At 37.1% G+C, this 12,402-nt stretch overlaps 1 protein-coding gene across 1 annotated transcript; it reads left to right on the top strand.

The window, feature by feature from the left end:
* Positions 1-5,789: 5,789 nt before the first annotated feature.
* On the top strand, positions 5,790-12,196 carry LOC128547201 (fatty acid-binding protein, adipocyte-like). Its single transcript, XM_053519092.1, has 4 exons — positions 5,790-5,949; positions 8,091-8,263; positions 9,303-9,428; positions 11,234-12,196. Exons 1-4 carry the CDS (start codon positions 5,868-5,870, stop codon positions 11,288-11,290), a joined length of 438 nt encoding a protein of 145 aa, XP_053375067.1. The 5' UTR covers positions 5,790-5,867; the 3' UTR covers positions 11,291-12,196.
* The last annotated feature ends 206 nt before the right edge of the window (positions 12,197-12,402 follow it).

Raw genomic sequence — 12,402 nt, 5'->3', positions numbered from 1 at the left:
GTGTGTTGGGTTTACAGAACATATCTTTACCTATCGATAAAATGAAAAAAAAAATCTTCTTTTGAGTTTAAACTCGTGGTTGTTTGTGAAAACTGTCATCATATACAATTTCACATGCATAGCATTGCCAATTGCAAATAATTCAATGTTCTTTCCAAAAGCATCGATACATTTTGCATGTGTCAACTAGTATTACAGGTAGCCATGCCATGAATTCCCAGTCCAATATTACCACTTTAGATTTTCGCAGTAGCGAACTGTGGCAAGTCTATATCTGCATGTAGTGCTCGTGTGGCTATCGGTGTGTAACATTATCGTACTCGCATTAACCGTTAATTATAGGCTATAGCATTTATTTTTACCCATCTGTACTTAAGAAATTAGAAGTGTTAAAGACCCACCAATACCTAGTGGTCTACTTTTTCCTCCCACATGAACTTGGTGCAAATCATTCTGGTAATAATGGTATAATACAACTATTCTACAAGATGACAGGTGGACAATCTAGGCCATGTTTTCACAACTTCATCTGCAAACTTATTCAGCCATTCTCTTCTCAGTATAGTTTTATAAACCCAGAATAATATCTATCTTACACTGTAGAAACAAAGTGTGGTCTAAACTCACCTTAATACATGAAGTACCGTGCATACTACTACATTAATTGAATAATATATTTAGACATAAAATAAATTGTCTTAGCCTTATATCTGTTACTGTCAAATTGTAACTAGATACTTGTTATTTCTCATTTCTCCTTACAAAACATGTATAACTACCATCATGGAAATACAAAAGATTACAGTTATTTTGTGGTTTGTCTTTAAGGTAACTTGACAATAGCCACTACTGACCTTGACATTTTATAGGGAAAATACAAGTATATATGAGCCGTGCCATGTGAAAACCAACATAGTGGGTTTGCGACCAGCATGGATCCAGACCAGCCTGCGCATCCGCGCAGTCTGGTCAGGATCCATGCTGTTCGCTAACAGTTTCTCCAATTCCAATAGGCTTTAAAAGCGAACAGCATGGTTCCTGACCAGACTGCGCGGATGCGCAGGCTGGTCTGGATCCATGCTGGTCGCAAACCCACTGTGTTGGTTATCTCATGGCACGGCACATATAACTCTCAAAAATATACTAAGTATTTAGAATTGAAGCTCAAACAAGAGCCGGCACTATTAGTGACAAACGCCCTGCCCCCCCCCCCCCCCCCCCCCCCACACACACACACACACACCCCACGAAGTATGCCCAAGAATGCTACAGTTTTCTGCGCAAAATATGCCAGAAATTTTAGGTATGACTCATTTTGCGACCAGATAAAAATGTTCTCCGAAGGTAACCTTGACCTTGGAGCTAGGGTCTGGGTCTTGAGCATGAAACACCAACTCATCATAGGGAAGAATTGTGACAAGCAATTTTTGATGAATGGCAGAGTTATTGTCCGGACAAGAAACATACAATGTTAACTTTTGACTTCTAAGTGTGACTTTGACCTTGAAGCTAGGGTCTTGGGCTTGTGTCTGACACTTAATCTCAATATAGGGAACGTTTATGCCATGTAATTTTAAAATCTCTTCATCGACGGAAGAGTTATGAAACGGACAAAAACACACCATGTAAACCGGTAACCTCTAAATGTGATCTTGATCTTAGAGCTAGTGGTCTGGTTATTATGCATGACACGTTTTCTCGTTATGGGGAATATTTATGCCAATTAATTTCGAAATTCCTTGATGAATGACAGAGTTACGAACCGGACATGAAACAGACTCTACTAACCTTTGACTTGACTTCTAAGTGTAAACTTGATCTTGGAGCTAGGGGTCCTGGTCTTGCGCGTAACACATTGCCTCATTATGGTAAACATTTATGCCAAGTTGCTTCAAAATCCCTTTATGGAAAACAAAGTTATATACCGGACACGAAAAAGTTCCTATTAACCTATGACTTCTGAGTTTGACCTAGACCTTGGAGCAAGGGATCTGGGTCTTGCGCATGACAAATTGTTTGATTATGGTTACCATTTATGCCAAGATATTTCAAAATCCCTTCATGGATGGCAGAAATATGGACCGGACACAAAAACAGACCCTGTTAACATTTGAACTCTAAGTCTGACCTTGACCTTGGAGCTAGGGGTCTGGGTCTTGCCCATGACATGTCGTCTCATTATGATAAACATTTATGCTAAGTAATTTTAAAACCTCTTGAAGAATGGCAAAGTTACGAACCGGACACGAAACAACACTTGCCATAGCTTTCGCAGAAGCGGTGGTTCCATCGCCGCGGCAGTGGAGAAGTCTTCACAGAAGCGGTGGATAAATATGGCCGGTTGATTACATTACGGTAAGTTTTCTAATGAGTTTTCTCATATTAATCACGTTTGAATGAAAACAACCAGTGAGACAGGAGCCCACATGTGTACTTTTCCAGCGACAAACACTCTTTGTCGTTCATGTAAACACTTCTGTACAGTTTGACGAGGGACTGCCGTTTTTGTAGAATCACCATTAAAAATGGTAAAATATTGTACAAAGCGACCCCTGAGCACTTTTGCATCAAATCGTAAGTATGGCACTGTCAAGCAAAAACTATTTCTGGGTAATAGATGAATCATTATTGCAGGCATATAAGATAATCAACCAAAATGTGATGCGTATTTGGTACGAAAGAACATGGTGTTATCTCTTGGCAGTAGATTATGGTTCAAAACATTAAGCTTACTTTTCGTACGTATTCAACAAAATGGAAGTGCAAATCAATGGAATATTATTTCTAAATATTCAGTTTCTATTGCTGTCTTATGTCAAAGTGATTTCATGTATCTACCCCAATCAAAATCTATGGAAAAATGCTATTTAGTTTAGTTAAATGTCCATAACGAACATTAAAGAAACAAGATCCACCGCAATGCGTTGCAATTGTACCCGCCGTCACTGCGTTGGAATCACTTTTTGGTTGATTATCTTATATGCCTGCAATAAAGATTCATCGATTACTCAGAAATAGCTTTTGCTTGACAGTGTCATACTTACCATTTGATGCAAACGTGCTCAGGGGTCGCTTTGTGCAATATTTTACCATTTTTAATGGAAATTCTACAAAAACGGCAGTCCCTCGTCAAACTGTACAGAAGTGTTTACATTAACGACAAAGAATTTCACTAAAAAAGTGTTTGTCGCTGGAAGAGTACACACGTGGTCCCCTGTTTCACTAGTTGTTTACATTCAAACGTGAATGAATATGGGAAAACTCATTAGAAAACTTACCGTAGTCAGCCGGCCATATAATATTTATCCACCGCTTCTGCGACGAATCCTTCACCGCCGCGGCGTTGGAACCACCGCTTCTGCGAAAGCTATGGCCAGTGTGGAAACAAACCCAATATATTAACGTTTGACTTCTAAGTGTGACCTTGACCTTGTAGCTAGGGGTCGGAGTATTACACATGAAACGTCGTCTCATTAAGGTTAATATTTATGCCAAACTATTTCAAAATTCCTTCATGGATGGCAGAGTTACAGCCCGGACAAGAATTTACTAAGTTACGGTCGCACGGACGGACGGGCAATGCGATTTTGATATGCCCACCTTCGGCGTCATAAAAATCAAAGAACATACTGTAGTGTAAATAAAAAAGTTATTTGCTGAAACATCGTAAAAAGATGTAAGGATGTTATTAATAAATAAAAACCTAAAATTATCAACTGCTTTTGTAAAATTCTTAAAATAGATATATACTTAAAAACTTTATAATAACATAATACTAGGGTTGTCTGGTACTAGTATATTAACAAAACCTTAAAAGTAGATCCCTCGGAAGCACCGAGGACAAGGCAGATAGTGAATATTGCAGACTCGATTTGATTGAGACCGCATTAGCTCTAGTTGGTTTAATTTGTACATTAGTCAGCAGTGTACATGTATTTAGATAATTTACAACCATGCTTTGCACGGAATGTCACGGATCAGAGGGATAGACTGGCTATATTCATTACTACAACCCGGCAAACTGTAGGGAATCTAAAGTGGTAGTATATTCATGGCATGTACACATGATTGGTTTTTACGAGGAAACATGGAGTTGTACTTCCTGGTGCTTGGTGCTACATTTGATATTTGGTGTTAACCAATGCCACACTGAGTATTCGGCTACCTTCTCGTGTGAGCGATACCGTCCTCATGTGATTTATATACATGTAGGCTGTATAGGGTAAATTAGAACAATGCTTAATTTATTTTTTTCTTGTCTGTATAAACGACCACTGGGCCTCCGTGGCCGGGTGGTTAACGTCACTGACACCACACTGGGTGTCCGCCCGTGATGACATAGCACAGAGTGTAACCTGGGTTCTTCCTCCACCATCGAAGCTGGAAAGTCGCCATATAACCATACTGTGTCGGTTTGACGTTAAACCCAACTAAAACAAAATAAAATTAATCTGTAAATTTGACTATTTAGCAATGAGACAAATCTCTAGAACATCATTGTTGAAAATCCGGTAACTGCAGCTGACAACGAGATTTGAAGAAAGTAAGTGAATGGGGAAACGAATGGCTAGTTTCTTTCAGTTCTTGTAACATTACATCTTTATCAATTTGGCCTAAAAAAATTCTTTGTTTCCGGTAACATGCTCAGAAAAATTAGGGTAAGTAGGTCGGAAAACCTTTTTTTTTTTGGATTTTTTTTTTATTAAGGGAGACTTTTCGGAAATTATTTTTGTGTCAAAAAATGAATACAAATAGGGGGTTATGCCTCTAGAGCAGCAGTAAGTTGATTTATAACATCACTGACCATGTTTAAAGCATAAAAAGTGCAGTTTTGCAACTTTTTGTCAAAAAGTTGAAAAAAATGTTCTCCAAGGCCATAAAAACATTTAGGGTCGGGCCAAAAATTTAGGGTAGGTTGGGATACCGGAAACAAATATTTTTTTTTTACGCCTTTCTCGAAAAGCTTCTCAACCTTTCCATCCCATCTTATAATGAGCATTACCCCGACATCAGTAGTAGTACGTCATATTTTGTACTTTTATAAAGTCATTTCTTGAATATTCGGATTTCGTGTGGGACAACATAACAAAACAGCAGCAACTTCAACTTGAGAAAATCAAGCTTGATGCCAGTAGAATTATTAAATGAACTACACAAATTCTCTCTTCCCCCTCCCCCCTCCCCCTCTCTCTCTCTCTCTCTCTCTCTCTCCCTCTCTCTCTCTCTCAAAATTCTCTAAGGAAACTGCTCTCGAACCCGATATTATTTAATAACTTGAATTCATCTAATCTAGAATAGTGATGGACACTCCGGTCTCTCTCAGCTTCTATGTAGGCCTACAACCACAAAATCAAAAAGCAAAAATTGTGTAAAAATAACATTCTTTCGAGTTAGAATCAAAATAAAACGAAACTAGAGTTTCCATTTGATATCGAAAGAATAATATTGTATAGGGAAAAATCAGCATAAAATATATGGATATACAATTAAAATCGTATATGTTTGTGAAAGTTACTTTTCTAAATGTAGATAGGCTACTGAATCCCTCTAGCGCTTGTGATGATATAGAGTGAATATCTCTAGAACTGAATGAATACTCAAATATATGAAACGCGAATATAATTTCATATAATGTCATGTTAAACAGAAGCCTACGCTCGGTTCGAACACAGTAAGTAATGTCTTTGTTACATTACACGTATTTTAATAAATCTAGTTTGCGGTCCAGGAATACCCCTGACGGGCATTAGCGTAAAAATAGTAACGCGAAGTAAATCCGTCTGAGCTATTTTTAGTAGTAATTTCATGTAAACATACAACAGTATTTAACTGAAAATAAAAAATTGTTATTTATTATAGAAGTATAAATGGAAGGTTTCGATGAAAGCATTGGAGGGAAATGGAAGCTGCTTAGAAATGAAAAATTTGATGAATATTTAGGAAAAATGGGTAAGTATCAATGATTTTATATATTTTTTGCAACTTCAGGTTATGTGTCACGTGGGTGCGTGTAGATACACGTTGACAACATTACATGCATGCATTTGACAGGTATAAGCGCTGCACCCATTAAAATGTAAAACTCACTTAGACATCATTATTCAGGTATTACATTCTTATAATTATAATTTGCTGCAACAGGGACGTAGCCAGATACCCCCCTCACACCGTCCAACACTTTGCACTTCATAGGCGGAGGAGAAGAGGTGGACGTGGGGGGGGGGGGGGGGGGGGTAGGATATGGTCCCATCCAACTTTCGACCCCTAAAATCTGATTATTTCATATATGGAGAGGAATTTATATAAATTTTAAATAACTTGTTTTCCGATCCATTAATTTCATGCATTTATTGTTGTATACCATGTATGTCAAACTTGCTGAAATAAAGTTTAAACCAAAATCTGATTTTTTACAGAAAAAAATAGGCATAGATAAAGAAAAAAGTGAGAATTCGGGAGAGCATTTATAGATTATAGATGTACTGATCAATATGGATTAGATGTGATGTTGTTTTTTTTTGGGGGGGGGGGGGGGGGGGTGGTTGTCTGAATATTTTCAGGGAAAATCTGGGTATGTTTAGCTGGCCGCCTCCCCCCAAATGTTGAGTTCACTCCTACGCCACTGCATAAATCCATATTTTTCATATTTTAGAGCCCGAAAGCACGTATTATGTGATGGCGCAGTCAGCGTCTGCATGTCAACAATGTCGTTTTCGCTCAATAACTTAAGAATGGTTTTATAGATCTATGATGCTCAAATCTGATATGTTCATTGATCTTGGGCATTGCATGAATCCAATTTACTTTAAGGTTAGTGGGTCAAAGGTCACGGTCACAGGGACTTTTTATACATCAACCGTTCTTCCATCCTCGGGCTTTATAGACACAGTGTGCATTGGTAGTGAATGATCTCTACAGTTGATTTTAACTTAATAGTCAAGGTAACAGGTACTGTTTATATTGAAAAAAGCCTTTTTCGCTCAGCATCTTATGAACGCATTACACTAAGGCCGGTTCTTTTCACTTGTCAGACACATAGCCCGTGCTCAGTGAATGATCCGTATTATTCTTGAGGACATAGAGTTACATATGTCAAAGTTACATTGACTGTTAAAACCCGTTTCGAGAGCGATTTGACCTGTGACACTCATACTGCAGGTATTGTCAGTGGCAGTAAAGGTAAAGGTAAATAAAGGTAAAAGAAAATTTTATTTCCCGTCGCTTTGTTAAACAATAAACACAATAAGCTCTGTAGAGCTTTTGAGCGACCCTATTTGAAGAACAGATAAAACCAGTTATACTTTACCCCCAGCAATTTGCTGACTGGCTCAACTGAGACAATAGACAGAGTCTTGCCCAAGGACACACAGCAATGGGAGTAGCCAGGAATCGAACCCGGGGCATTCATCTCCGTTGGAAAGCGTCTTAGCCCTCTCGACCAATGCGTATTCTGTACAATGTCCCTACTAATTTAAAGATCAGTGGGTAAAAGGTCAAGGTCATAGTGACTGTTAGTACAAAGGCCTTTTTTTAAGGATTCTAAGTCAAAGGTCATGGAAACCGTCAAATGTGTATTATGTGATGAGGCTTGTCGTCCATCTGTTTGTTTGCCACAATAAGTTTCTACTCTATAACTCAGAATGACTTGTCTGCTTTTGGCATATACAGTGCAACTTGCATTGAGAGACCGCCTAAGGGAAGGACAAAATGTGGTTTCTTAACACAAATGATCTTTTAATACAACACACTTTGTTCTTTAACAACACAAATCGGAAATGAAAAAGTGGTCTCTTAGTGCAAGTGGTCTCTTAATAGACGTGATCTCTCGAGCAAGTTGTACTGTATATACTTCGCAAAGCGGTAACATAGAATTTGAACTATAGATTGATCAGTATATTTTTACTCAAGTACTTTCATTTATCAGAAAGTTTTAAGCAGAGGTACATGTAGGTATATACTGCATTGAAAAATATCTCTGCTATGCTGATTTATGAAAATGTACTCTAAAACATTATGATTATCAAAATGTACTATTTAACCAAATCACCCTACAAGTCGTTGACAATATCCTTCTGTTAATTGTTCTGTAGGAATCGGCTACATCAAAAGAAAGGTTGCATGTGCCTTCACAACAGTGATGGAGTTGATTAAACTGGACGATAACAGAATCCGTATCATTACCGACGGGCCTAAACACTCGGATGCTGAGATCAAACTTGGGGAGGAAGTGGAGGAATGTGACCCTTTCGACAACAAAATAAAGGTCAGTATGTCGAAGTGAATGCATTAAATGTTTAATATGGTGTACCAATATTGTCAAAGGCAATACATTTTGTACATGCACGCGTAAATATGTAGGTGCAAGCATATATGGACATGCATACGTATAAACGCGTGTTCTATGTCCGCATCATAAACCTCCATGTTTAGGCATGAACGTGAAATTATTTATTACGCGTCTACGAATATATAAGTGTATACATGTACGCTTAAACACGTGGTTATTCACGCGCAAATATATACATTCACGTATATTTTAACAAGGGTATGTTTTACAACAAACACAATTATATTTACATGTGCACGTGTACAAATATGCGTGCATTTACAAGTATATGCGAGAACGTATATTTTGAAATGTGCGCACACGTAAAGCAAACTTTCGACCCAAATGGTAGGCCAACGTATGTTCAAGAGATTCATACTTTAGGAAATATATTTTTAGAAATAATTCAAACAGCACCAAAATCATAAAAAGGAAAGGTTGTTTTACACGAAAAATGAACAACGTTTAAAGCATGTACACTATTGTCAATTTTACTGATATTTACATTGAATTCCGGAAAATTACTGCATAAAGGGGCCACACTTTCAAGACAGTTCAGCGCGTTTATTTCTTTATAAATTTTAAAGGGGGACAACTTTTTTTAGAACAATTTTAGTATCCAGTCGTACGGGACAGTACGGTAGAACATGTAATGGACAGGTAGATTGTTGGTAAAGATGTTGTTTGTTTATTAAATATCTGTGTTTTGGTGATAAAACCTATTAAAGACAAATTGTGGATTCTTATTTCTTGGATTTGCTGTTTATTCAGTCATTTATTCACTTCAGCGCGGCTAAAATGGTCTTTAACACATAGGAATAGGAAAAAAGCAATGTACATGTTCAGTTTAGAATATGATAGACCGTTTCAGTAACCCTGAATCTGATATATTAATAGAGTCTGCCTTTTCCTTCGAAAATATACCAAGCGAAGCTTTTGAAGGTCATTGTATGATTGAACATATGTTCTTTTTCAGGTGAAAGTAAATTGGTGTCCAGAAAGTAAAATACTGAAAACAGAGTCCTATCCCATAGATGGTTCTAAAGCTAAAAAAGCGTTTGTTGAAAGAAAAATTGACCAGACATCTGGAGAATTGATTATGGTAAAAAACTTTTATTATTATTATTATCAAAGTAGGTTCAGTTACGAGCTAATGTAATTAACTTTCGCGATTGTTTTTTTTTTTGTTGTTGTTGTTGTTGATTTGAGATATTTGATGGAGGAAAGTCTTTGCGTTCGTCTTGATTGATTTGACGGGCCTCGGATTGGAAACTTCGCATTTTATACAGTTCTCAGTTTAAATGGTTTTTTTTTTTTCAAATTGTTTGGATTCTGCTCGGTCAAAGTGATGACCAGATCTAAGACTAAGTATATATTAATTTTTTTTTGCCCCCGCCTTTTTCGAAGAAAAAAGGATGGGCTGCGTCCTTCCGACCGTTCGTCTTCGTGACCGGTCCATAACTCTGCCATCCATCAAGGGATTTTGAAATAACTTGGCATAAATGTTCCCAATAATACGACTTGTCATGCGCATGACCCATGTCCCTAGCTTCAAGATCAAGGTCACACTTAGAGTTAGAGGTCAAAGGTTAACAGGGTAAATTTCGTGTCAGGTCCATAACTCTGCCATTCATCAAGGGATTTTGAAATTACTTGACACAAATATTCCCTATAATGAGATGACATGTCGTACGCAAGACCCACTCCACTAGCTCCAAGGTCAAATGTTATCAGGGTCTGTTTCGTGTCCGGTCCATAACTCTGCCATTCATCAAGGGATTTTGAAATTTTCTTGGCACAAATGTTCGAATAATGAGATGTCGTGTCATGAGCAAGACCCAGACCCTTAGCACTAAGGTCTATGTCACACTTAGAGGTTAAAGGTTAAAATGGTCTGTTTCTTGTCCGGTCAATAACTTTCCATTCGTCAAGGGATTTTAATATTACTTGGCACAAATGTTCCCTATAATGAGTTGATAAGTCACGCGCAAGAGGCCAAGGTCACATTTTTTTGCCAGGTCTGTAACTTGTTTTTACATTGGTGAAATATTCAAATAACTTGGCATAGATATTCACCATTACAAGACATTGTGTCATATGCTAACGTCAATGTCACAGGCACCAGAGTTAACTTTCTTTTTTGTATATTAGTTACGTCCCTTTTATATGATGAAGTACAATATATATGTTTTTATATCAGTTTTCCCACTGTTTTAAACATGAAATTATGTTTTAAGTAAGATGATTGGTATTGATAAATATATAAAGCAGACTTGTAGAACGCAAACCATGCAGGCACAAGTATAAGGTAATGTATATATGAGCCGTGCCATGAGAAAACCAACATGCTGTTCGCTTTCAAAGCCTATTGCAGTTAGAGAAACTGTTAGCGAACAGCAAGGATCCTGACCAGACTGCGCGGATGCGCAGGCTGGTCTGAATCCATGCTGGTCGCAGACCCACTATGTTGGTTTTCCCATGGCACGGCTCATATAGGTAAATGCAGCATTACAATGGTTACAACACATTAGGTTGATATGTAGCGCAGCACTGTATCAACAGTAGAATTAACTTTTTCTGGTGTGTAATTGTTATTTTAGTTTCATATAAGTGACATGCATTTCATTTGTTTATTAATTACCTCCCTTTAATATGAAAAAAGTCTTCATTACATTTTTGTTTATTTTTTCTTACCCGTTTAAATATGGAATCTCATTAAATCTTTAAAATACAGATATTAACATTTGAAAGCATTCACCAATTATATATTTCCAGACATTTTCAAATTTCATAATGTCGTTATGACTTATGTACATTGTTAATATGTAGCCTAATTACTGGTAAATGTCCCTAGGCGGGGGACGTTGGAAACTCTGTTACAAATTCTTGTTATATATTTTGTTCCAGGAAATAACGCTTCCAGATGAAGATTTCGTGTGCAGACGATATTTCAAGAAAGTTTAGCACTAGTCTGAAGACAGATATACTAACGAGAATCATGTTGCATTTCGAGAACGTTATAGATCTGGTCCACATGTTTACTTACACACTAGTTTATTAGAATTATACTTATTATACATGTTTGATTGTTAAGAACCTTCCAGTATTTAACACAAACCGTCTGTGAAAGAGTTAGCGTAGCGTACCGCAAAAGCGTTTCAGTGGTGTTTGCGTAAAACCTTTGTTTTGAGAATTCAGGGATACTTTTGACTTAAAGGGAAAGGCAATGTTGTTCTTATGTAAATTTCATAATAGAATTCGGCAGTGTGTAAGTGACGTCATAAACACACTAAAATGGCTGCCTCCATGATCAGCCATTTTCCTAAATTTCAAACTGCCATATCTTTTTCAATAGTGTTCCGATTTTAAAAATTCTTTCAGCGTTATGAAAGGCTTGATGATGAAACTCAACTTATTGTCAGGCATTCCTTTCCCTTTAATGTGTATAAATCACCATTATTTGGAAAAGTATGCAATACAGAAAAAGTGCACGAATAAAAAGCTCCAGCGTTATTACGGACCGACAAAGACGGAACCAGAAGACATTAGATATGTGTAATGAAATACGGTCGATCCAGAGTAAACATCGGGTAGGGATGTCGTCGTTTATCGCGATACCGATGTATCGACGATATAGTTATGTCAATATGTATCGATACATACTATTTGCATATCGAGTATCAACACAATTCTATATAAAATTAATCCAAAGAAGTAAAGATATTTCGACAGCTTTAAGATTTTTAGTTTTCCTAGGGTCGAATTTGAATTGTACGCACAGGCGTATCGACAGGTGTATTTAAGTTATTCTATAACGATGATCTACTGTGTTCAAGATAACTTTGTTGAATAAATTTCTGTTCTGTTCTGCTGTGGTGTTTTTTCTTTCTTTACTTCTAATTAACACGGATTATCTGTTCAATGTTAATAATAAGGAATTCATCGTGCTACAATCTTTTTAAAGAAACACAAAATGAAGTACAGATACTGTATAACAATTATAATCTGGCTTTTTTCCAAAATAGATTTATTAAGGCAGTTGGTGCAGTTTTTGAGTTTCGGCCAAATTTAAATTT

This window comes from Mercenaria mercenaria, chromosome 12 (assembly GCF_021730395.1).
Source record: "Mercenaria mercenaria strain notata chromosome 12, MADL_Memer_1, whole genome shotgun sequence".
In the NCBI taxonomy this organism is placed as follows: Eukaryota; Metazoa; Mollusca; class Bivalvia; order Venerida; family Veneridae; genus Mercenaria; species Mercenaria mercenaria.
The sequence above is the reverse complement of the archived record's forward strand: the minus strand, read 5'-3'. Positions and strand labels throughout refer to the sequence as shown.

Bases quoted from the DNA above. Each gene is read 5' to 3' on its own strand.
- LOC128547201 (XM_053519092.1), top strand. From the start codon at position 5,868: ATGGAAGGTTTCGATGAAAGCATTGGAGGGAAATGGAAGCTGCTTAGA. The intron at 8,264-9,302 runs GTCAGTATGTCG...GTTCTTTTTCAG, and splicing joins CTTTCGACAACAAAATAAAG to GTGAAAGTAAATTGGTGTCC. The intron at 9,429-11,233 runs GTAAAAAACTTT...ATTTTGTTCCAG, and splicing joins CATCTGGAGAATTGATTATG to GAAATAACGCTTCCAGATGA.